This window comes from Leptosomus discolor, chromosome 10, assembly GCF_034619465.1.
Source record: "Leptosomus discolor isolate bLepDis1 chromosome 10, bLepDis1.hap2, whole genome shotgun sequence".
NCBI lineage: Eukaryota > Metazoa > Chordata > Aves > Leptosomiformes > Leptosomidae > Leptosomus > Leptosomus discolor.
Genome location: NC_141400.1, coordinates 1,086,689 through 1,111,760, shown reverse-complemented (window position 1 = coordinate 1,111,760; position 25,072 = coordinate 1,086,689). Strand labels below are relative to the sequence as shown.

At 56.9% G+C, this 25,072-nt stretch overlaps 2 protein-coding genes and 1 pseudogene across 2 annotated transcripts; all 3 read right to left on the bottom strand.

The window, feature by feature from the left end:
- Positions 1 to 437: 437 nt before the first annotated feature.
- Positions 438 to 5,278, bottom strand: LOC147414736 (protocadherin alpha-2 pseudogene; annotated as a pseudogene).
- A 2,042-nt stretch (positions 5,279 to 7,320) lies between these two features.
- Positions 7,321 to 13,043, bottom strand: LOC147414735 (protocadherin alpha-2-like). The gene is made up of 3 exons (XM_086471192.1): positions 10,581 to 13,043; positions 10,351 to 10,374; positions 7,321 to 7,509 (listed from the first exon to the last, which is right to left on the bottom strand). The coding sequence occupies exons 1-3, from the start codon at positions 13,041 to 13,043 to the stop codon at positions 7,321 to 7,323; spliced, it is 2,676 nt and encodes an 891-aa protein (XP_086327318.1).
- Positions 13,044 to 19,670: 6,627 nt separating this feature from the next.
- LOC147414734 (protocadherin alpha-2-like) lies at positions 19,671 to 24,511 on the bottom strand. Its single transcript, XM_086471191.1, has 2 exons — positions 22,046 to 24,511; positions 19,671 to 19,721 (listed from the first exon to the last, which is right to left on the bottom strand). Exons 1-2 carry the CDS (start codon positions 24,509 to 24,511, stop codon positions 19,671 to 19,673), a joined length of 2,517 nt encoding a protein of 838 aa, XP_086327317.1.
- Between the last annotated feature and the right edge of the window lie 561 nt (positions 24,512 to 25,072).

The window sequence follows — 25,072 nt, the reverse complement described above, 5'->3', positions numbered from 1 at the left end:
GCTATGTGGGCATTCCAATACCATGTAGCTATCTCAAGATCCAGAAGGCCTCTAACTCCACAGCCTGGGAAGGATCACTGGGCAGGACCACTCCATGCCCATCCTGCCTCATGCTTTCCTCTTGGTATTCTCCAGTCCCCCCTCTGCAACATGTGTTCTCAAGACAAGCACATCATCTTCCATTCTTGACTTCTATGACAGCACCCATGCTCTTCCCAAGGATTTCCAGGTCCCTCAGACAAGTTTTCCCCACTGCTCAAGGTCACTTTACACATCAGGACATCTCCAGGTGCTACTCGGTGCCACTGCCACATTCACACCACAGTTTCCTTTCCCAGCTCAAGGCCTACTCCAGCATTTGCAGACCCTTCCATCAACTGAGAGCATCAGGAAAAAACATGCAAATGACACCACACACAGGGTGTACAACAGACCCTTCACTCGTTCAGTAGATAGGAACAGTACATGGCAATGGCAGTGATTTCATGCTGTGGAAGAGCAATTTAAATGCTGACGAGCACACCACTGTAACGGATAATGTCAACTCTGTAGGAAAATTTCAGGATGGTGTTTTATTTTTGGAGGTGTTGTGTTTGGCTGTTTTTATTGGCATGTTTATTATCACAAAAAGAAGATTTTGAGGACTTTTGTAACTGTATGCATGCTGATGCAAATAGTGAAAGAACACAAAACCAGGCCAGCGTACGTCACGCCACTTCTCTGGACAGGTACCTGAGTCCGCAACAGGGGGACAGGGTTAGCAGCAAGAGAAAACCAAAATGCCCGTTTCTAACACCTGCCTTGGGTCACACACCTCTCTCTGAACTCAAAGTTCTCTTTCTACAACTAACTACAGTTACAACATACTTGCAAACCAAACAGAGAAGTCCATGTCCACTATGCCATGAGGTCTCTTGCAGAAGAAAATCAAAGGGGAGGAGGACAGAGTTACCACAGCAGATACCAGCACGGTCAGCAGTCGGCTACGGTAATAATGCAGTAAATTGTGCCTGGGGGACTGTCACCACCACAATCTGCCTGTCTTCCATTCCCGCAGCAAGCTCCCATCTGAAGTGCTACACATCAGCCAGCAAAAGCCTCTGCAAAGCTGCTGGCGTGGCACCTCTCACCACAACCAGCAGTGATTTCATTCTACAGCAGAACACCTCACACCCACAACAGCAAACCGCAGCTGCTGCTGGGTGCAGCAATACACAAGCACACGAGAATGAAGAGCTACCCTCCCACAACACCTTCCCCAAAACAGGAATCATAAAGTCCATCAAACAACATTCAGCAGTCTGCGTCTCACCCCCTCCTCACTGTTGCATTGCCTACAGCAGGCAGGCAGCAGCACAAGGGACTGTCTCTGGTGGGAGATCTTCATAACCTCAAAGCACATTCTGGGCATTGCAATACCATTGAACTACCTTCAGATCCAGAAGGCCTCCAACTCCAGATCCTTGGAGCCTGAGGAATAGTCCAGGGCAGCAACACTCCATGCCCATTCTGCCTCACCCTTTCTTCTAGGCTTCCTCCACTCCACACTCTGTGACACGTCTTCTCAAGACAAGCACATCATCTCCCATTACTGTCTTCTCACAACATGGCCCATGGACTTCCCAACGAGTTTTAATTCAGATGAGCCTTCCCACTGCTCGAGGTCACCTTTCACATCAGGACATGGACAGGCCTTGCTCAGTGCCACCGTCACATTCACCTCCGCAACATGCCACACTTTCCTTTCCCACCTCAAGGCTCACTCCAGCTTTTCCAGACCCTTCCATCAACGAGAGCACCATAAACACCACACAGATGCTGTCACATACTCTCTGTCCAGCAGACTTTCTGCTAATGACCCTTCATGTTTGGCAATGCTTCAGCTAGCTCAGACGGAAATGTTGCAGACCTGGGAGCAATACTCTTGCTAAAGACGATGTCAGGACAGCTCTAAACGGCAATGGAATTGATGTCATGCTCTGAGACAACAACTAAACTGTTGGCAGGCACAACACCGTAACAGATTATATTGGGCTGGGGAGGCATTTCTTTGTTTTTTCTTTTCAGAAAAGAAGATTTCCAGGGCTTCTGAAACAGTCTGGCTGTTGATACAAATTTTGAAAGAACATTGTAACAGGGCAGCAGACATCACACTACTTCACTGGCCAGGAACGCAAATCCCCAACCTGGGCGAGGGTGGGAGCAGGAACAGGAAAACCAAATGCTCATTTGTAACAACTACCTTGGCTTGCACTCCTCTCCTTCAACACTCCACTGCCTGAATACTTTATACCGTAATGACGGTTACAAGATACTTGGAAAAAGAACTTTCTGTACTTTCTTAATGACTCTGGTGGGAGAATCAAAAGGGAGAAAATACACCAAGGGGAAGAGTAAACCCTGAACTCCCAATTCTCACTTGGAATCACATCTCTTACAGAGCGGTATCACACAGAAAGAGGACAGAATCCACATGACACAATCAGTGCTTGTCAGGAACAGGAATAAGGCAGTAAACAGTGCCTGGGGAAACAGCACCACCACAGCCTGCCTGTCTTGCACTCCTTCAGCAGGCTCCCACCCGAAATGCCACACACCAGCAAGCAAGAGCCTCCGCAAAGCTCATGTCGTGGCACATGCAAAGGTCCCATTAACACCCTCAAGCACACGACAAGCACCCACCGCCCGCGGGGCCCGCGGCATCGGCCCCACTCCCACCCCACCAGCACCTGCCCACGCGGCGGCCCAGAAGGGCGAGAGCGGGCAAGGGGCGGCGGGGCAAGGGGCCAGAGGCGAGGCAGGGAGGGCCACTGACCGTGTCCAGGAGAGCGGGCGGCTCCGGCTGCGTCTCCTTCGCCGCGGCGCCGGGCGGCGGCAAGTTGGGGCTGAAAACCATCAGGTCGCTCTTGCCCGCGCCCTCCGCCACGCACAGGCTCCGGCTCTGCCGCTGCGAGTACGACCAGCTCCCCACTTCGCTGGCGCACACCAGCGTCGCCGGACCGGGCCCCGACAGCACGCCCGCCCGCGGCGCCCACCGCGACGCCCCGTACAGCACCACCGCCAGCACGAACACGCTCGACACCGCGCAGATGGCCACCACCAGCCACACGTTCGTCGACGACGACGACGCCGTTCCCGCGTCGCCCTCCGCGCCCGACGCCGCCCGCACACCCGACCCCGACGACGGCGCGCCCGCCGCCGCCGCCAGCGCCGCCTCGCCGCCCTCCACCAGCGACACGCTCAGCGTCGCCGTGGCCGACCGCGACGGCTCCCCGTGGTCCCGCACCACGATCACCAGCCGCTGCCGCGGGCCGTCCGCCTCCTCCAGCGCCCGCGCCGTGCTCACCTCGCCGCTGTACAGCCCCACGCGGAACGGGCCCTTGCCCCGCGGCTCCCACAGCTCGTAGCGCAGCCACGCGTTGTAGCCCGAGTCCGCGTCCACCGCCCGGATCTTCGCCACCACCTGCCCCGCCGGCGCCCCCCACGCCGCCCACGCCCACAGCGCCCCCGACGAGCCCGACCCCACCGGCCCCGCCTCCACCGCGCCCGCGGCACCCGCCCCCGCCCCCGCCCCCGGCAGCAGCGCCGGCGCGTTGTCGTTCTCGTCCACCACGAACACCTGCACCGTCGCGTTGCCGCACAGCGGCGGCTCCCCCGCGTCCACCGCCCGCACCTCGAACTGCAGCACCTGCACCTCCTCGTAGTCCAGCGCCTGCAGCGCCCACACGCGGCCGCTCTCCGCGTCCACCGACACGTAGCTCGACGCCGACCGCCACCCCCCGCCCGACACCGCGCCCCCGACGCCGCCCTCCCACAACGAGTAGCTCACGCGCCCGTTGCCCGCCTCGTCCGGGTCCCGCGCCCACACGCGCGCCAGCTCCGCGCCCGCCGCGTTGTTCTCCCGCGCCAGCACCGTGTACACGGCCTGCGCGAACGACGGCGCGTTGTCGTTCACGTCCGACACCGGCACGCGCACCCCGCGCCTGCCGCGCAGCGCCGGCGACCCGCCGTCCTCCGCCCGCACCTCCACCTCGTACTCCGACACCCGCTCCCGGTCCAGCGCCTCCCGCAGCACCAGCGAGTACGAGCCCGCGAACGTCGACACCAGACCGAACGGCGACGCCGGCCACACCGCGCACCGCACGCGCCCGTTCGACCCCGAGTCCCGGTCCGACACGCTCAGCAGCGCCACCACCGTCCCCAGCGGCGCGTCCTCCGCCACCGGCACCGACAGCGACGTCACCCACACCTCCGGCGCGTTGTCGTTCACGTCCAACACCTCCAGCTCCACCCGACAGTGACCCGACAGCGGCGGCGTCCCTTTATCTCTCGCTTCTATGCGAAAGTCAAATACACTGACTTCTTCAAAGTCCAAGGCGCTGGTCAGACGGATCTCCCCCGTCTTCGGATCGACACTAATCACATCTCTTCCACTCGGAGGAACGAAGTTGGTCGCCGCGTAGGTTACCTCACTGTTAACCCCCTCGTCCGGATCCGTGGCGTTCACCCGCACAACCAGCGTCCCCTCTGCAGCGCTCTCGGGCACCTGCACTTTATACACTGACTGGTTGAACTGGGGCGCGTTGTCGTTCGCGTCCAGCACCGAGATCACCAGCTCCATCGTGCCCGTCAGAGACGGACGGCCCCCGTCACTCGCCGTCAACACCACACGGTGCACAGCCAGCGTCTCGCGGTCCAGCGGGGTCGTTAAAACAAGATCGGGTACAATATTTCGCTCATTTGGTTTTCCTAATTCCAGACGGAAATGCTCGTTGGAGCTGAGCGTGTAGGAGAGCTGCGCGTTGGCTCCGACATCGGCATCCGACGCGCCCTCCAGCGGGAACCGGGAGCCCGGCAGCGACGATTCCGCGATGCTGAGGTTCTTGCGGGCGGCGGGGAAGAGCGGCGCGTTGTCGTTGATGTCGGTGACCTCCAGCTCCACGTGGAAGACGCGCAGCGGCCGCTCCACCAGCACCTCCAGGCGCAGGGCGCACGGCGCGCTCTTCCCGCACAGCTCCTCCCGGTCCAGCCGCGAGCTCACCACCAGCGCCCCGCTCGCCCCGCTCACCTCCACGCTCGCCCGCCGGCCCGCCGACACCAGCCGCAGCCGCCGCGCCTCCGCCTCGCCCGCCTCCAGGCCCACGTCCTGCGCCAGCCGCCCCACCACCGTCCCGGCCTTCGCTTCCTCCGGCACCGAGTACCGCACCTGCCCGCCGCCCAGCGCCCACGCCGCCTGCACCACCAGCACCCGCACCACGGCACCCCAACACACCGCCATCGCCGCCGCAGCCGCCGCCGGCACCCGCCCGGGCCCCGCACGGCTCCCCGCCGCCGCCCGCACGCACCGCCTCTCCTGCCCGCGCCGCCCCCCCGCGCTCACAGCCGGGCTCGCCGACGCGCCGGGGCGGAGCCGCTCCGGCCCCGTTTCTGAGCCTGCAGCGACACCGTGTGCTGCTCCGACGCCTCGCACGCTCCCCGCCGCCGGGCCCGGCCGCCTCATCTCCTCTCCCCACTCGGCCTTCCTTCTCCTCTTTCTTTCTCTCTTCCTTTCTCCTCATTGCTCCCTCTTTGCTTGCATACATTCCTGCCTTTCAGTCTTCCTCTTTTTTCGTCTCAATTTCTCCTTTTCGTTTTTCCTTCAAGTCGTTTCCATCATTCCTCTTTTCCTTTTTCCTTCCTACTTTGTTTTATTCTCTTTCCTCCCGTCTTCTTCATTTTCCTGTTTCGTCGTCTTCTCTCTGTCTTTTTTTTTTCTTCTTCTTTTTTTTTTTTTTTTTCGTTCTCGTAGTTGCCGATCCCTCTCCTTTTCGTTTCTTTCCCTCTTCCCAACCTTCCCTCTCCTTTACCCTCGCTGGCACATCACCGGGCGCCTCCGGCGCCGCGGCACAGACCATCAAAGGCGGCGCCATCAGTGCTAATTACGGGGCATCAGCGCCGGAGCGCGGTATTCGAACCACGGCGGAGGCTGTTAGGGTCAAACTGCATTCAGCGTCCACAGGTAAGCTCGGGGTGTGCTGGTCATCTCCTCCATATTCTCTTCTTTCCTTCGTTTCTTTCTTCCTTCTTCCTTTTTACTTCTATAAATTCATTCCTTGTCTTCTTCCTTCCCTTCTGCCATTCTTCTGCTTTCTCACATACTCTTTGTTCTCCTACTTCTTTCTGTCTTATTTTCTTTTCCTATGCTTCGTTGTTTTTCTTTCTTTCCCTGCCCTGCCCCATCCATGCGTCCTTATCACACAACCACTCGCGATGCGGCATGGACATCCTCTCAGGCAAGAGCTCTCAATTCTCTTCCTCAACACTTTTCCACTAGCTTATTCAGTGTCCCTGTCTAGCGAGGGTGCTGAGGTCCTTTGCTCCACTTACTGTGTTGGGATAATGTCGGCACATACTGGTAATCTCGTCTGTTGTCCCTTCCTTCCTTCCTCCTTCCTCTTTTTCGTCCTTCCCCACCACCTTTTTTTTTTTCTTCTTTTTTTTTTTTTTTTTCTGCCTCTCATTCTCTTCTACGGCCATCCTTTTATCTTCTGTTCATTATTCCCTTAACAAGAAGTTCTAAAATGTCTACTCCATGCTTCCCATGAAGCACAAGCATACCCTTTCACAACAGCTCACATTCCTCTTCCCTGTGCAAGAAGGCCACGCTCTTCAGCCTCCAGTCCTCTCAAGGACCCACCAGAGAACACAGCAATGCAACCAAATGGCAAACAACAGCTCTGCTACATCACAACAGAACCCACCATCCACTGAAACAGGAGCCCAAGACCCATGTACTTTTAGATCTGTGCAAACAGGCTCCGAGCAGTCCAAATAAGGGGAGTCTTTCATTTGGGGACTGAGACCAGCACACCAATCCTCCAAGAAGAATGAAAAAGCACAGAGCAACCACACTTACCAAGGACTCTTCAGGTACCTCGAGGAAGAGCTGGTCTTCTGGCCTCATATTGCACCTGCACACTGAAAGTCAAGCTCTTGCCTTCCCTTTCAGGCTCCACGCTCTGCCAGAGCCACACAGCAAGAACCACAGCACCCAGGGGCATTACTCCCCACAGAACACTTCTCACTTTTATAGCAGGAGCCACCCATCAAAGACACGAAGGCAACACCACAGCATTTTCACTGAGAACATCCCCTTGACTCCCAACACATCCACTCCAAGAAATGCATTGGGGTCCTTCCTCCACCCGGGCTTGCTGCCACCTGCTCACACTGTGCCTGGAAGCAGCAAGACAGCAATGACAGCAGACAGTGCTGCTTTGCTGGTCCAGTCATAGAATATCTCAAGTTTGAAGGGCCCCTAACGATCACCAAGTCCAACTCCTAAGCCAGACAATCCAAGATGAAGACACCAAGACTAAACAGGAACAAAAGTACATCTCTCTCTCTCAGACGCATCTTCTTCAGGTCAGAGCGACTTAACTGTAGCATCACTGGTTGCTTCTTCAGAAAAGAAACATTTTCAGTGGAGAGGCACTGGATCGAAGGTAGATTTAACACTATCAGAGATTTCTGGGCAAGATGGACCGAAAAAAATGACCCACCCTACGCAAAACTGGACAGTGTGCAGTGCTCCCTTATGCACTTCTATCACAGGGGAAGCAGCAGGGACACGTGAAAGCTCAGGACACTGGAAAAGCTATCCCCTGCACTGACACCCAACTGCCTGAATCTCTGCCACCTGACAGCTGCCAAAATTCACCAGTCTGCATCTCAGCCACAGTTACCAACTCATTGCCTCAAAAATGTAGGAGATTTTGGTCAGGGGGAGAAGAAAACCAAAGGATCCCACTCCCCCATATTGAAACACAAGGTTTGCTGACTTCTTCAATATGGAGAACACTTCTTCCACTCTCTAGCAAGGTTAAGAGCAGAAACGTAACCAAGGAGACAAGGCTGCCCAAATTTGACTGAAATTTGGCAAAGTTTCTGTTTGACCAACACCATTCCCTTTCAAAAACAAATGATCTGAGCTGTGTGTGGCAGTTGTCTTCATATCTGGCAGGAAGAGCATGGAGAAAACAAAGGCGTGAGGATATGCAGTACTTCTGGAGGTCCTGAGAGGATCCTGGGCAAGCAACCCAGTGTACCAGTACCTTCCTAACCTTTTCTACTGGAATCCTCTATCCCAGTCCCTGGCAAGTAAGATCACCAGCTAGGCAGACATTCTCTAGTTCTTCCCCAATGTCACAGATCATGTTCTACACAGCATCTCCATTTCCTAGGCAAGACTCTTCCCCACTCAAAGTCACCCTCCCTGTGATGCATGCCACAGGCCCTACTCCATGCCACTCACAAAACTGCTGCCACAGAACCCAGACATTTCTCCATCACAACAACATGCCCCAGCAATGAAACCCACTCTGAGCACAACCGGGGCCTTCGCACGTCCTCACTTTTACGCACAACTGGCACAAAGAACATATAGAGGGATGCAAAACCACAGTGGCTGGCAGACTCTTCTACACAGCTGGGTGAACTTCACCCTGAATGCCTTGTGACTTTTCAACAATCTCAGATGGAAAACCACCACAGAGCTGCACATTAGAGTTCTTAAAGATTCTGTGATTCCAGCGGTGACAGCTCAGATCCCAATCCATACGGATTTTATTCGTTCAGAGAACCACACCAAATGCTGAAGCACAAGCACACTCACAATATCACAGGGTGGGAGAATTTGTATCACACAAAACAAGAGCTGGGCTGCTGTGCAGCATTTGGCATGTCTGTGCACACACCAGAACTAAGCGTGAACAGGGGACACAGCATCTCTACTGAGGCTGACTGTGCACATGCACAGGTAGGGGAAATAAAGCACACACAGATTACAGCCACCTCCCATCACACCTGAAGAAGAGCAAGGAACCAACAACAGTTGTGGAAGCTCCTGTAGATGCCCACCACTACACAAGGACAGCAGGTTGAAGCACTACCCTCCTACAGCATCTTTCCCAAAACAGGAGCAAAAAGCTTCGTCAGACAACATTCAGCAGTCTGCAGCTCACTCCCTCTTAGCCACACGTTGCCTACAACAATTAGACATCAGCACAAGGGACTGTCTCTGGTGGGAGATCTTCATAACATCAAAGGACATTGTGGGCATTGCAATACCATGTAACTACCTCAAGATCCAGAACATCTGAACTCCTACACCCTTGGGACCCTGGGAAAGGCTCCTGGACAGGAACGCTCTCTGCTTATCCTGCCTCATGCTGTAATCTAGGCATCCTCCACTCCCCACTCTAGGACATGCATTCTCAAGACAAACGCATCATCTCACATTCTTTTCTTCTTAAGACATGGCCTGTGGTCTTCCCAAGGATTTCCAGTTTCCTCAGACAAGGCTCACAGTCACACTTCACAGCAGGACATTGCCAGACCCTGCTCAGTGCCACTGCCACATTCACCTCCATGAACACGTCACACCTTCCTTTCCCACCTCAAGGCCCACTCCAGCATTTGTAGACCCTTCAATCAATTGAGATCACCATGAAAAAACACACAGATGAAACCACACACAGGATGTCCAGTGGACTCTCTACTCTTTCTATAGATAATTGCTCTAAACGACAATAACAGTGATTCCATGCTGTGGGAGAACAACCAAAAAGCTGACGAGCACACCACTGTAAAGGATTATATCGACTGTGTAGGAGAATTCAGGTTTGGAGGGTTGTTTTTGGACGGGGTGTCTTTGCCTGGTTTTGTTTATTTGTTTATCATCACCAAAACAGGATTTCGAGGTCTTTTGTAACTGTATATTGAAAGAACACGAAAACAGGCCGGCATACGTCATGCCACTTCTCTGACCGGGAACATGAATCCACAACCCAGGGGACAAGAGGAGCAGGAAAAGAAAAAGAAAATCCGCGTTTCTAACACGGACTTGAGTCACGATCCTCTGCCACAACACTCAATACAATAAATACGGCTACAACATACTTGGCAAATCAACACAGGAAAAGTCCGTTTTCCCCTCCCTGCTTTCATAAGGATGCTGTTGGGCTAAACAAAAGGGAGATATGCCATCAGGTCTCTCGCAGAAGAGAATAAAAGAAGAGGAGGACAAAGTTTCCAACAGAAAACTACAGCTGATACCAGCACGGCAGCAACGGAAATAAGGCAGTAAACAGCGCCTGGGGAAGCGTGTCCCCCCCAGCCTTCCTGTCTTGCACTCCCTCAGCAAGCTCCCACCAGAAATGCCACACACCAGCAAGCAACAGCCTCCGCAAAGCTCACGTCGTGGCACCGCTCACCGCAATCACCAGCGATTTCATTCTGCGGGACACCACCTCACAGGCACAACAGCAAACCGCAGCTGCCGACGGCAACTCCTGCGGGGGGCGCCCGTACCTTCATCTCCCCATCCACACCTCCCTGCCCAAAGCAAGGACCCGAGGGCAGAGGCAAAGGTCCCATTAACACCCTCAAGCACCCGACAAGCACCCACCGCCCGCGGGGCCCGCGGCATCGGCCCCACTCCCACCCCACCAGCACCTGCCCACGCGGCGGCCCAGAAGGGCGAGAGGGGGGAAGGGGCGGCGGGGCAAGGGGCCAGAGGCGAGGCAGGGAGGGCCACTGACCGTGTCCAGGAGAGCGGGCGGCTCCGGCTGCGTCTCCTTCGCCGCGGCGCCGGGCGGCGGCAAGTTGGGGCTGAAAACCATCAGGTCGCTCTTGCCCGCGCCCTCCGCCACGCACAGGCTCCGGCTCTGCCGCTGCGAGTACGACCAGCTCCCCACTTCGCTGGCGCACACCAGCGTCGCCGGACCGGGCCCCGACAGCACGCCCGCCCGCGGCGCCCACCGCGACGCCCCGTACAGCACCACCGCCAGCACGAACACGCTCGACACCGCGCAGATGGCCACCACCAGCCACACGTTCGTCGACGACGACGACGCCGTTCCCGCGTCGCCCTCCGCGCCCGACGCCGCCCGCACACCCGACCCCGACGACGGCGCGCCCGCCGCCGCCGCCAGCGCCGCCTCGCCGCCCTCCACCAGCGACACGCTCAGCGTCGCCGTGGCCGAGCGCGACGGCTCCCCGTGGTCCCGCACCACGATCACCAGCCGCTGCCGCGGGCCGTCCGCCTCCTCCAGCGCCCGCGCCGTGCTCACCTCGCCGCTGTACAGCCCCACGCGGAACGGGCCCTTGCCCCGCGGCTCCCACAGCTCGTAGCGCAGCCACGCGTTGTAGCCCGAGTCCGCGTCCACCGCCCGGATCTTCGCCACCACCTGCCCCGCCGGCGCCCCCCACGCCGCCCACGCCCACAGCGCCCCCGACGAGCCCGACCCCACCGGCCCCGCCTCCACCGCGCCCGCGGCACCCGCCCCCGCCCCCGCCCCCGGCAGCAGCGCCGGCGCGTTGTCGTTCTCGTCCACCACGAACACCTGCACCGTCGCGTTGCCGCACAGCGGCGGCTCCCCCGCGTCCACCGCCCGCACCTCGAACTGCAGCACCTGCACCTCCTCGTAGTCCAGCGCCTGCAGCGCCCACACGCGGCCGCTCTCCGCGTCCACCGACACGTAGCTCGACGCCGACCGCCACCCCCCGCCCGACACCGCGCCCCCGACGCCGCCCTCCCACAGCGAGTAGCTCACGCGCCCGTTGCCCGCCTCGTCCGGGTCCCGCGCCCACACGCGCGCCAGCTCCGCGCCCGCCGCGTTGTTCTCCCGCGCCAGCACCGTGTACACGGCCTGCGCGAACGACGGCGCGTTGTCGTTCACGTCCGACACCGGCACGCGCACCCCGCGCCTGCCGCGCAGCGCCGGCGACCCGCCGTCCTCCGCCCGCACCTCCACCTCGTACTCCGACACCCGCTCCCGGTCCAGCGCCTCCCGCAGCACCAGCGAGTACGAGCCCGCGAACGTCGACACCAGACCGAACGGCGACGCCGGCCACACCGCGCACCGCACGCGCCCGTTCGCCCCCGAGTCCCGGTCCGACACGCTCAGCAGCGCCACCACCGTCCCCAGCGGCGCGTCCTCCGCCACCGGCACCGACAGCGACGTCACCCACACCTCCGGCGCGTTGTCGTTCACGTCCAACACCTCCAGCTCCACGCTGCAGTGACCTGAGAGCGGCGGCGTCCCCTTATCTTTCGCCCTAACGTGTAGGTCGTAGAAAAATTCTGCCTCAAAGTCCAGCGCGCCCCTCAGTCTGATCTCTCCGCTGTTCGCATCGATGCTAAACAAATCTGAGCCCGAGAAAGGAGCAACACTATCAATTTCATAGATCACTTCTCCGTATATTCCCTCGTCCGTATCCGCAGCGCTCACCCGGGCAAGCAGTGTCCCCTCTAAAGCATCTTCGGGCAGCTGCACTTTATACATCGACTGGTTGAACTGGGGCGCGTTGTCGTTTACGTCCAGCACCGAGATCACCAGCTCCATCGTGCCCGTCAGAGACGGACGGCCCCCGTCACTCGCCGTCAACACCAAACGGTGCACAGCCAGCGTCTCGCGGTCCAGCGGCGTCGCGAGCACCAGGAACAGGGACTGAGTGCGCGAATTACTGTTTTCTGCCTGTATTCTAAAATGCTCGCTGGGGCTGAGTGTGTAGGAGAGCTGCGCGTTGGCTCCGACATCGGCATCCGACGCGCCCTCCAGCGGGAACCGGGAGCCCGCAGGCGAGTTCTCCGGTAAACTGAGGTTCTTGCGGGCGGCGGGGAAGAGCGGCGCGTTGTCGTTGATGTCGGTGACCTCCAGCTCCACGTGGAAGACGCGCAGCGGCCGCTCCACCAGCACCTCCAGGCGCAGGGCGCACGGCGCGCTCTTCCCGCACAGCTCCTCCCGGTCCAGCCGCGAGCTCACCACCAGCGCCCCGCTCGCCCCGCTCACCTCCACGCTCGCCCGCCGGCCCGCCGACACCAGCCGCAGCCGCCGCGCCTCCGCCTCGCCCGCCTCCAGGCCCACGTCCTGCGCCAGCCGCCCCACCACCGTCCCGGCCTTCGCTTCCTCCGGCACCGAGTACCGCACCTGCCCGCCGCCCAGCGCCCACGCCGCCTGCACCACCAGCACCCGCACCACGGCACCCCAACACACCGCCATCGCCGCCGCAGCCGCCGCCGGCACCCGCCCGGGCCCCGCACGGCTCCCCGCCGCCGCCCGCACGCACCGCCTCTCCTGCCCGCGCCGCCCCCCCGCGCTCACAGCCGGGCTCGCCGACGCGCCGGGGCGGAGCCGCTCCGGCCCCGTTTCTGAGCCTGCAGCGACACCGTGTGCTGCTCCGACGCCTCGCACGCTCCCCGCCGCCGGGCCCGGCCGCCTCATCTCCTCTCTCCGCTCGGCCTTCCTTCTCTTTCTTTCTCTCTTCCTTTCTCCTCATTGCTCCCTCTTTGCTTGCATACATTCCTGCCTTTCAGTCTTCCTCTTTCTCCGTCTCATTTTTTTTTCCTTTTTTTCCTATCGTTCTCTTTTCCATCGTTCCTCTTTTCCTTTCTCTTTCCTACTTGGTTTTCTTCTCTTCCTAGTCTCTTCTCTTTCCTCCGTCTCTTCCTTCTTTCCTTTGTTCCAACTCCTCCTTCTCTCTTTTTTTTTTTTTTTTTTTTTCCGTACTTGCCGTGCCGACCCACTTTCTTCACGCCCCTTTTCTCTCCTCTTTTCATCCTTCCCTCTCCTTTACCCTCGCTGGCACATCACCAGTCGCCTCCGGCGCCGCGGCACAGACCATCAAAGGCGGCGCCATCAGCGCTAATCACGGGGCATCGGCGCCGGAGCGCGGTACTCGAACCAAGGCAGAGGCTGTTAGGGACCAGCTCCGTTCCGCGTCTACAGGTAAGCTCGGGGTGTGCTGGTCATCTCCTCTATCGTCTCCTATTTCCTTCCTTCTTTTCTTCCTCCCTTCCTTTTTACTTCTATAAAGTCATTCCTTGTCTTCTTCCTTTCCTTCTGCCATTGTTCTGCTTTCTGACATACTCGTTTTCTTTCTTTCTACTACATCTTTCTTCATTTTTTTCTCCCTCTGCTTCGTCGTTTTTCCTTCTTTCCCTGCCCTGCCTCATCTTTGCATCCGCATCTTTTTTTTTGTTTCTAGACACAGAGCCGAAACTTGTTTTTTTTTTCCTTCTTAACTGAAAAGTTTTCTAATTGCCTACAGCATTCTCGCAGTGAAACACAAACATCTTCTGAGGCAAGAGCTCTCACTCCTCTTCCTCAACGCTTTTCCACAAGCTTACTCAGCATCCCTCTGTACCGAGGATGCTGAGCTCCTCCATTCACTGTATCGTTGATAATGTCCGCGCATACTTGTAATCTCCTTTTACCTCTTCCTTCCTTCCTTCTTTCCTCTTCTTTCTCTTTTTATTTTTGCCACTTCTTTTTTTCCTCCTGCCATATCTTTGACTCTCATTCTCATCTATGGCCACCCTTCTGTCTTCTGTTCATTTTTCCATTACCAAGAAGTTCTAAAATGTGTACACCATACTCCCCACAAAGCACAGACACACCCTTTCACAACAGCTCTCATTCTCCTTCCCTGTACAAGAAGGCCACGCTCCTCAGCCTCCAGTCTTCTCAGGGACCCACCAAAGAACCCAGCAAGGCAACCACATGGCAAACAACAGCTCTGCTACATCAGAACAGAACCCACAACCCTCTGAAACACAAGACCAAGATCCAAGTACTTTGACATCTGTGCAAACAGGCTGCAATGATCCAAACAACCCAGGCGAGTGCAGACCAGCACACCATTCCCCAAGAAGGATGAAAAAGCACGGGGCAACCACAGCTCCTCAGCATTCCTCAGATACCTCGACGAAGAGCTGGTCTTCCAGACTCATTTTCACCGGCACAATGAAAGTCAAACTCCTGCCTTCCCTTTCAGGCAGCCATGCTCTGCCAGAACAACACAGCAAGAACCCCCATACCCAGGGGCATTACTCCCCACAGAACACTTCTCACTCATTAGCAGCAGCCACCCATCAAAATCCACAAAGATAACACCATGGAATTTTCACTAAGAACATCCCCTCGACTCCCAACACACCCACTCCAAGAAATCCATTGGGGTCCCTCCTCCATCCATCCTTGCTGCCACCTGCTCACACTGTGCCTGGAAGCAGCAAGACAGCAATGACAGCAGACAGTGTTGCTTTGCTGGTCCAGTCATAGAATTCTAGAATATCTCAAGGTGGAAGGGACCCCTAATGACCATCGAGTCCAACTCCTAATCCAGGAAACACACAGGCAATCCAAGATGAAAATATCATGACTACACAGGAACAAAAGTACATCTCTGTCAGATGAATCTTCTTTAGGTCAGAGCGACTTACCTGTAAGCATCACTGCTTGCTGCCTTAGAAAATAAAGAGTGAGAAACTGATTCTAAGGGAAATATTCCCTTAATATTTTCAGTGATTTCTGCAGAAGATGGATGGAAAAAATGACCCACCTTCCACAAAAGCCATAAAACCACTGGACAGTGCGCAGTGCTCCCTTATGCACTTCTGCCACAGGGGAAGCAGCAGGGACACCTCAAAGCTCAGGACATTCTCTCAATGTCAACCTCAGCTCATGACACTGGAAAAGCTGTCCCCCATGCTGATGCCCAACTGCCTGAAACTCTGCCACCTGACAGCTGCCAAAATTCACCGGTCTCCATCTTGGACACAGTTACCGACACGCTGCCAATGTGAGAGAAAGGAAAAAAAAAAAAAGGATTTTTTTGTTAAGAGAAGAGCCAAAGGATCCCATCCCACCATATTGAAATACAAGTTCCGCCAACTTTTGAGCATGGAGAACACTTCTTCCACTCCTGAGCAAGACTAAGAGCAGAGACATAACCAAGGAGCGGTTCAGACACGGCTGCCCAAATCTCATCAAAAGGTGTAAATGCTTCAGTTTGACCAACACCATTCCCTGTTAAAAACAGTGACCTAAGTTGTATATGGGAAATGTCTTCTTGTCTGGCAGGAAGAGCACGGAGAACAGCAAGGCCTGAGGACATGCCGTACTTCTGGAGGTCCTGAGAGGATCCTGGGCAAGAATCCCACGCACCACGCAGCTTCCCATGGTTTTCTACTGGAATCCTCCATCCCAGTCCCTGGCAAATGAGATCACCAGCTAAGCAGACAGGCTCCACTTCTTGACCAATAGCACAGGCCATGTTCTACACAGCATCTCTATTTCCTCAACGGAGACTCTTCCCCACTCAAAGTCTCTCTCCCCGGTGATGGATGTCCCAGGCCCTACTCTGTCCCACTTGGAGGATCCCTGACACAGTACACAGATGTTGCTCCACCACAACAGCAATGAAACCCACTCTGAGCACAACCCAGGCCTACTTGATGTCGTCTACAAACTTACTGAGGGTGGACTCAATCCCCTCATCCAGATCATCGATACAGACACAAAACTGATCTGGCCCCAATACTCCGCCCTGGGGAACACCACTTGTGACCACCCACCAGCCAGAGCCAACTCCATTCACCACCACTCTTTGGGCCCGGCCACCCAGACAGTTTTCTACCCAGCAAAGAGTACGCGCATCCAAGCCATGAGCAGCCAGGTTCTCCACAAGAACGCTGTGAGAAACTGTGTCAAAGGCTTTACTGGAGCCCAGGGAAACAACATCCACAGCCTCTCCTTCATCCTTTAGGCAGGTCACCTTCTCAGAGACAGATATCAGGTTAGTCAAGCAGAACCTGCCTTTCATAAACCCAGGACATGGGATGGCATCTTGGATTGCAATGGGGATGGATTTCATGCTGCCAGAGAGCAACGCAAATGCTGACGAGCACAGCACTGTAATCGATGACATTAATGTGTAGGACAAGTCAGGGAGCTCTTTTTTCTTATCTTTTTTTTTTTTTTTTTTTTTTTAAACACAGTTAACATGGATTGTTTAAGGTTGTCGCTGCTGATCCAACTCTTGAAAGAACATGAAAACAGAGCAGCGTATATGATGACACTTCACTGGTCAGGAAAGCAGTCCACAGCCAGCATGAAAGGGGGAGCAGCAAAAGAAATTTCCCTGTTTCTAACACCTGCCTTGGGTCACACACCTCTCACTGGGCACTTTAGATTACAAACTACAGTAACACCATCCTGGGAAAAAGAACATGGGACAATCCTGACTTTCATAAGGACTCTGGTGAGCCAACCAAAATGCAGAAATTACTACATCACAGGGAGAGAAAACCCTGATGTCCCAACTGTCACCTTCCATCACGTCTTTCAGAGGAGAATCAAAGGGGACAAGGACAGAGTTTTGGACAAGAAACCACATCTGATACAAGCACGGTCAGCAGTCAGCTACAGAGATGGCAGTAAACAGCACCTGCGGGACTGCAACCTCCAAACCTGCACACCTTGCACTCCTTCAGCAGCCTCGAGGGGACATGCTACACACCAGCAAGCAAGAGCGTCTGCAAAGCTGGGGGTGTGGCACCTCTCAGCGCTAATCAGCCTTGAGTTTATTCCAGGGGAAGAACAGCTCACACCCACAACAGCAAACCTCAAATGGGACAATCAAGTACTGCCCATCGTAGCAGAAGATCACATTGGAGACCATCTAAGGAACCTCCATGGGCACAAGTCGATACGACCTGATGAGATGCACCCAAGGTTCCCGAGGGAACTCGCAGATGCAGTTGCTAAGCCGCTATCCCTCATAGCTGGAAATTCATGGCAGGCTGGTGATGTTCCCATGCACTGGAAAAGGGGAAACATGACCCCCATGCTTAAAAACGGAAAAACAGGAGACCCAGGGAACTACAGGCCGGTCAGTCTCACCTCTGTGCCCAGTAAGATCATGGAGCAGATCCTCCTGGAAACTATGGACTTTGGTTTTTGAAAACAAAGAACAAACTGGTGACAGCCACCACGGCATCGCTAATGGCAAATTGTGCCTGACTACTTGGTGGCCTATTTTGACAGGGTTACAGTGTTGGTGAATAAGGGAAGATGACTGACATCATTTACCTGGATCTCTGCAAAGCATTTGATACTGTCCTGCACAACATCCCTGTCTCTAAAATGGAGAGACATGGATTTGATGGCTGGACCATTTGGTGGATAAGGAATTGGATGGATGGTGGCACTCAAAGACTTGCTGACAACAGCTCAATGTCTGAGTGGAGACCAGTGATGAGTGCTGCACCTCAAGGATCCATTACTGGGAGTAGTACTATTGAAAAGCTTTCTCGGGCACATGGGGGGATTGAGTGCCCTCTCAGCAAGTCTGCAGATGACACCAAAGTCAGTGGTGTGGTTGACACTCTACATAGAAGGGAGGCCATCTCAAGGGACCTCAACAGGCTTCAGAGGTGGTCCCATGCAAACCTCATGAACTTCAGCAAGGCCAAGTGCAAGGCTCTGCACCTGGACCAGGGCAGTCCCCAGCACAGATGTGGGCTAGGCGACGAGTGGACCAAGAACAGCCCTGTGGAGAAGGACTTGGGGGTATTGGTGGATGAAAAAATTGAATATAAGCAAGCAACGCGTGATTGCGGCTCAGAAAGCCAATCATGTATTGGAGTGCATCGAAACAAGTGTGACTAGCAGGATGAGGGAAGTGATCCTCCCTCTCTGCTCTGCTCTGGTGACACCCCACCTGCAGTACTGTGTTCAGCTTTGGGGTCCCCAGCATAAGAAGGACAGGGACTGGATTGTGTGGGTCAAGAGGAGGGCCAGAAAGATGAGAGAAGAGAAGGCTCCGGGGAGACCTTATAGCAGCCTTCCACTACTTAAAGGGGGCCTACAGGAAAGGTGGGGAGGGACTCTTTATCAGGGAGTGCAGTGATAGGATGACAGGCAACAGCTTCAATCTGAAAGAGGACAGTTTTAGATCAGACATTAGGAAAAAGTTCTTCACTGTGAGGGTGGTGAGACACTGGAAGAGGTTGCCCAGAGCAGCTGTGGTTGCCCCCACCCTGGCAGTGTTCAAAGGCAGGCTGGATGGGGCTGGGAGCAACCTGGTCTGGTGGGAGGTGTCCCTGCCCATGGTAGGGGGGTGGGAACTAGAAGATCTTCAAGGTCCCACCAACCCAACCCATTCTATGGTTCTACATGCATGGCAACACCAACAGCTGTGGAGGTTCCTGTAGGTACCCAGCACCACACAAGGACAGCAGGTTGAAGCACTACCCTATTACAACACCTTTCCCAAAAACAAAGGGATAAGGTCTATCAGACAGTATTCAGCATTCGGCAGCTCGCCCCCTTAGGAACACACTGCCTACATCAGACAGGCATTAGCGTGAGGGACTGTCCCTGGTGGGAGATCTTCATAACCTCAACAGCTATGTGGGCATTCCAATACCATGTAACTATCTCAAGATCCAGAAGGCCTCTAACTCCACAGCCTGGGAAGGATCACTGGGCAGGACCACTCCATGCCCATCCTGCCTCATGCTTTCCTCTTGGTATTCTCCAGTCCCCCCTCTGCAACATGTGTTCTCAAGACAAGCACATCATCTTCCATTCTTGACTTCTATGACAGCACCCATGCTCTTCCCAAGGATTTCCAGGTCCCTCAGACAAGTTTTCCCCACTGCTCAAGGTCACTTTACACATCAGGACATCTCCAGGTGCTACTCGGTGCCACTGCCACATTCACACCACAGTTTCCTTTCCCAGCTCAAGGCCTACTCCAGCATTTGCAGACCCTTCCATCAACTGAGAGCATCAGGAAAAAACATGCAAATGACACCACACACAGGGTGTACAACAGACCCTTCACTCGTTCAGTAGATAGGAACAGTACATGGCAATGGCAGTGATTTCATGCTGTGGAAGAGCAATTTAAATGCTGACGAGCACACCACTGTAATGGATAACGTCAACTCTGTAGGAAAATTTCAGGTTGGTGTTTTATTTTTGGAGGTGTTGTGTTTGGCTGTTTTTATTGGCATGTTTATTATCACAAAAAGAAGATTTTGAGGACTTTTGTAACTGTATGCATGCTGATGCAAATAGTGAAAGAACACAAAACCAGGCCAGCGTACGTCACGCCACTTCTCTGGACAGGTACCTGAGTCCGCAACAGGGGGACAGGGTTAGCAGCAAGAGAAAACCAAAATGCCCGTTTCTAACACCTGCCTTGGGTCACACACCTCTCTCTGAACTCAAAGTTCTCTTTCTACAACTAACTACAGTTACAACATACTTGCAAACCAAACAGAGAAGTCCATGTCCACTATGCCATGAGGTCTCTTGCAGAAGAAAATCAAAGGGGAGGAGGACAGAGTTACCACAGCAGATACCAGCACGGTCAGCAGTCGGCTACGGTAATAATGCAGTAAATTGTGCCTGGGGGACTGTCACCACCACAATCTGCCTGTCTTCCATTCCCTCAGCAAGCTCCCATCTGAAGTGCTACACATCAGCCAGCAAAAGCCTCTGCAAAGCTGCTGGCGTGGCACCTCTCACCACAACCAGCAGTGATTTCATTCTACAGCAGAACACCTCACACCCACAACAGCAAACCGCAGCTGCTGCTGGGTGCAGCAATACACAAGCACACGAGAATGAAGAGCTACCCTCCCACAACACCTTCCCCAAAACAGGAATCATAAAGTCCATCAAACAACATTCAGCAGTCTGCGTCTCACCCCCTCCTCACTGTTGCATTGCCTACAGCAGGCAGGCAGCAGCACAAGGGACTGTCTCTGGTGGGAGATCTTCATAACCTCAAAGCACATTCTGGGCATTGCAATACCATTGAACTACCTTCAGATCCAGAAGGCCTCCAACTCCAGATCCTTGGAGCCTGAGGAATAGTCCAGGGCAGCAACACTCCATGCCCATTCTGCCTCATCCTTTCTTCTAGGCTTCCTCCACTCCACACTCTGTGACACGTCTTCTCAAGACAAGCACATCATCTCCCATTACTGTCTTCTCACAACATGGCCCACGGACTTCTCAACGAGTTTTAATTCAGATGAGCCTTCCCACTGCTCAAGGTCACCCTTCACATCAGGACATGGACAGGCCTTGCTCAGTGCCACCATCACATTCACCTCCGCAACATGCCACACTTTCCTTTCCCACCTCAAGGCTCACTCCAGCTTTTCCAGACCCTTCCATCAACGAGAGCACCATAAACACCACACAGATGCTGTCACATACTCTCTGTCCAGCAGACTTTCTGCTAATGACCCTTCATGTTTGGCAATGCTTCAGCTAGCTCAGACGGAAATGTTGCAGACCTGGGAGCAATACTCTTGCTAAAGACGATGTCAGGACAGCTCTAAACGGCAATGGAATTGATGTCATGCTCTGAGACAACAACCAAACTGTTGACAGGCACACCTCCGTAACAGATTATATTGGGCTGGGGAGGCATTTCTTTGTTTTTTCTTTTCAAAAAAGATTTCCAGGGCTTCTGAAACAGTCTGGCTGTTGATACAAATTTTGAAAGAACATTGTAACAGGGCAGCAGACATCACACTACTTCACTGGCCAGGAACGCAAATCCCCAACCTGGGCGAGGGTGGGAGCAGGAACAGGAAAACCAAATGCTCATTTGTAACAACTACCTTGGCTTGCACTCCTCTCCTTCAACACTCCACTGCCTGAATACTTTATACCGTAATGACGGTTACAAGATACTTGGAAAAAGAACTTTCTGTACTTTCTTAATGACTCTGGTGGGAGAATCAAAAGGGAGAAAATACACCAAGGGGAAGAGTAAACCCTGAACTCCCAATTCTCACTTGGAATCACATCTCTTACAGAGCGGTATCACACAGAAAGAGGACAGAATCCACATGACACAATCAGTGCTTGTCAGGAACAGGAATAAGGCAGTAAACAGTGCCTGGGGAAACTGCACCACCACAGCCTGCCTGTCTTGCACTCCTTCAGCAGGCTCCCACCCGAAATGCCACACACCAGCAAGCAAGAGCCTCCGCAAAGCTCACGTCGTGGCACATGCAAAGGTCCCATTAACACCCTCAAGCACACGACAAGCACCCACCGCCCGCGGGGCCCGCGGCATCGGCCCCACTCCCACCCCACCAGCGCCTGCCCACGCGGCGGCCCAGAAGGGCGAGAGCGGGCAAGGGGCGGCGGGGCAAGGGGCCAGAGGCGAGGCAGGGAGGGCCACTGACCGTGTCCACGAGAGCGGGCGGCTCCGGCTGCGTCTCCTTCGCCGCCGCGCCGGGCGGCGGCAAGTTGGGGCTGAAAACCATCAGGTCGCTCTTGCCCGCGCCCTCCGCCACGCACAGGCTCCGGCTCTGCCGCTGCGAGTACGACCAGCTCCCCACTTCGCTGGCGCACACCAGCGTCGCCGGCCCGGGCCCCGACAGCACGCCCGCCCGCGGCGCCCACCGCGACGCCCCGTACAGCACCACCGCCAGCACGAACACGCTCGACACCGCGCAGATGGCCACCACCAGCCACACGTTCGTCGACGACGACGACGACGTCGTTCCCGCGTCGCCCTCCGCGCCCGACGCCGCCCGCACACCCGACCCCGACGACGGCGCGCCCGCCGCCGCCGCCAGCGCCGCCTCGCCGCCCTCCACCAGCGACACGCTCAGCGTCGCCGTGGCCGAGCGCGACGGCTCCCCGTGGTCCCGCACCACGATCACCAGCCGCTGCCGCGGGCCGTCCGCCTCCTCCAGCGCCCGCGCCGTGCTCACCTCGCCGCTGTACAGCCCCACGCGGAACGGGCCCTTGCCCCGCGGCTCCCACAGCTCGTAGCGCAGCCACGCGTTGTAGCCCGAGTCCGCGTCCACCGCCCGGATCTTCGCCACCACCTGCCCCGCCGGCGCCCCCCACGCCGCCCACGCCCACAGCGCCCCCGACGAGCCCGACCCCACCGGCCCCGCCTCCACCGCGCCCGCGGCACCCGCCCCCGCCCCCGCCCCCGGCAGCAGCGCCGGCGCGTTGTCGTTCTCGTCCACCACGAACACCTGCACCGTCGCGTTGCCGCACAGCGGCGGCTCCCCCGCGTCCACCGCCCGCACCTCGAACTGCAGCACCTGCACCTCCTCGTAGTCCAGCGCCTGCAGCGCCCACACGCGGCCGCTCTCCGCGTCCACCGACACGTAGCTCGACGCCGACCGCCACCCCCCGCCCGACACCGCGCCCCCGACGCCGCCCTCCCACAACGAGTAGCTCACGCGCCCGTTGCCCGCCTCGTCCGGGTCCCGCGCCCACACGCGCGCCAGCTCCGCGCCCGCCGCGTTGTTCTCCCGCGCCAGCACCGTGTACACGGCCTGCGCGAACGACGGCGCGTTGTCGTTCACGTCCGACACCGGCACGCGCACCCCGCGCCTGCCGCGCAGCGCCGGCGACCCGCCGTCCTCCGCCCGCACCTCCACCTCGTACTCCGACACCCGCTCCCGGTCCAGCGCCTCCCGCAGCACCAGCGAGTACGAGCCCGCGAACGTCGACACCAGACCGAACGGCGACGCCGGCCACACCGCGCACCGCACGCGCCCGTTCGCCCCCGAGTCCCGGTCCGACACGCTCAGCAGCGCCACCACCGTCCCCAGCGGCGCGTCCTCCGCCACCGGCACCGACAGCGACGTCACCCACACCTCCGGCGCGTTGTCGTTCACGTCCACCACTTCCACCACCACCTTGCAGTGACCCGACAGCGGTGGCGTCCCCTTATCTGTCGCTTCGATTTCTATCTCGAACGAATGGACGTCTTCAAAGTCCAAGGCGCCGGTCAGACGGATCTCCCCCGTCTTCGGATTTAAAATGAAGAGATTGACTCCCTTCGAAGGAAAAGTATCGCTCGCAGTGAAGGTCATTTCGCCATTGCTTCCCACGTCCGGATCCGTGGCGTTCACCCGCACAACCACCGTCCCCTCTGCAGCGCTCTCGGGCACCTGCACCTTATACACCGACTGGTTGAACTGGGGCGCGTTGTCGTTCGCGTCCAGCACCGAGATCACCAGCTCCATCGTGCCCGTCAGGGACGGACGGCCCCCGTCACTCGCCGTCAACACCAAACGATGCACAGCCAGCGTCTCGCGGTCCAGCGGCGTCACGAGCACCAGGAACAGGGATTCTCGGTACTCTTCACTCCGATGTAAATCCAGACGGAAATGCTCGCTGGGGCTGAGTGTGTAGGAGAGCTGCGCGTTGGCTCCGACATCGGCATCCGACGCACCATCCAGCCGGAACCGGGAGCCCGGCAGCGACAGTTCCGCGATGCTGAGGTTCTTGCGGGCGGCGGGGAAGAGCGGCGCGTTGTCGTTGATGTCGGTGACCTCCAGCTCCACGTGGAAGACGCGCAGCGGCCGCTCCACCAGCACCTCCAGGCGCAGGGCGCACGGCGCGCTCTTCCCGCACAGCTCCTCCCGGTCCAGCCGCGAGCTCACCACCAGCGCCCCGCTCGCCCCGCTCACCTCCACGCTCGCCCGCCGGCCCGCCGACACCAGCCGCAGCCGCCGCGCCTCCGCCTCGCCCGCCTCCAGGCCCACGTCCTGCGCCAGCCGCCCCACCACCGTCCCGGCCTTCGCTTCCTCCGGCACCGAGTACCGCACCTGCCCGCCGCCCAGCGCCCACGCCGCCTGCACCACCAGCACCCGCACCACGGCACCCCAACACACCGCCATCGCCGCCGCAGCCGCCGCCGGCACCCGCCCGGGCCCCGCACGGCTCCCCGCCGCCGCCCGCACGCACCGCCTCTCCTGCCCGCGCCGCCCCCCCGCGCTCACAGCCGGGCTCGCCGACGCGCCGGGGCGGAGCCGCTCCGGCCCCGTTTCTGAGCCTGCAGCGACACCGTGTGCTGCTCCGACGCCTCGCACGCTCCCCGCCGCCGGGCCCGGCCGCCTCATCTCCTCTCCCCGCTCGGCCTTCCTTCTCCTCTTTCTTTCTCTCTTCCTTTCTCCTCATTGCTCCCTCTTTGCTTGCATACATTCCTGCCTTTCAGTCTTCCTCTGTCTTCGTCTCAATTTCTCCTTTTCGTTTTTCCTTCAAGTCGTTTCCATCATTCCTCTTTTCCTTTTTCCTTCCTACTTTGTTTTATTCTCTTTCCTCCCGTCTTCTTCATTTTCCTGTTTCGTCGTCTTCTCTCTGTCTTTTTTTTTTCTTCTTCTTTTTTTTTTTTTTTTTCGTTCTCGTAGTTGCCGATCCCTCTCCTTTTCGTTTCTTTCCCTCTTCCCAACCTTCCCTCT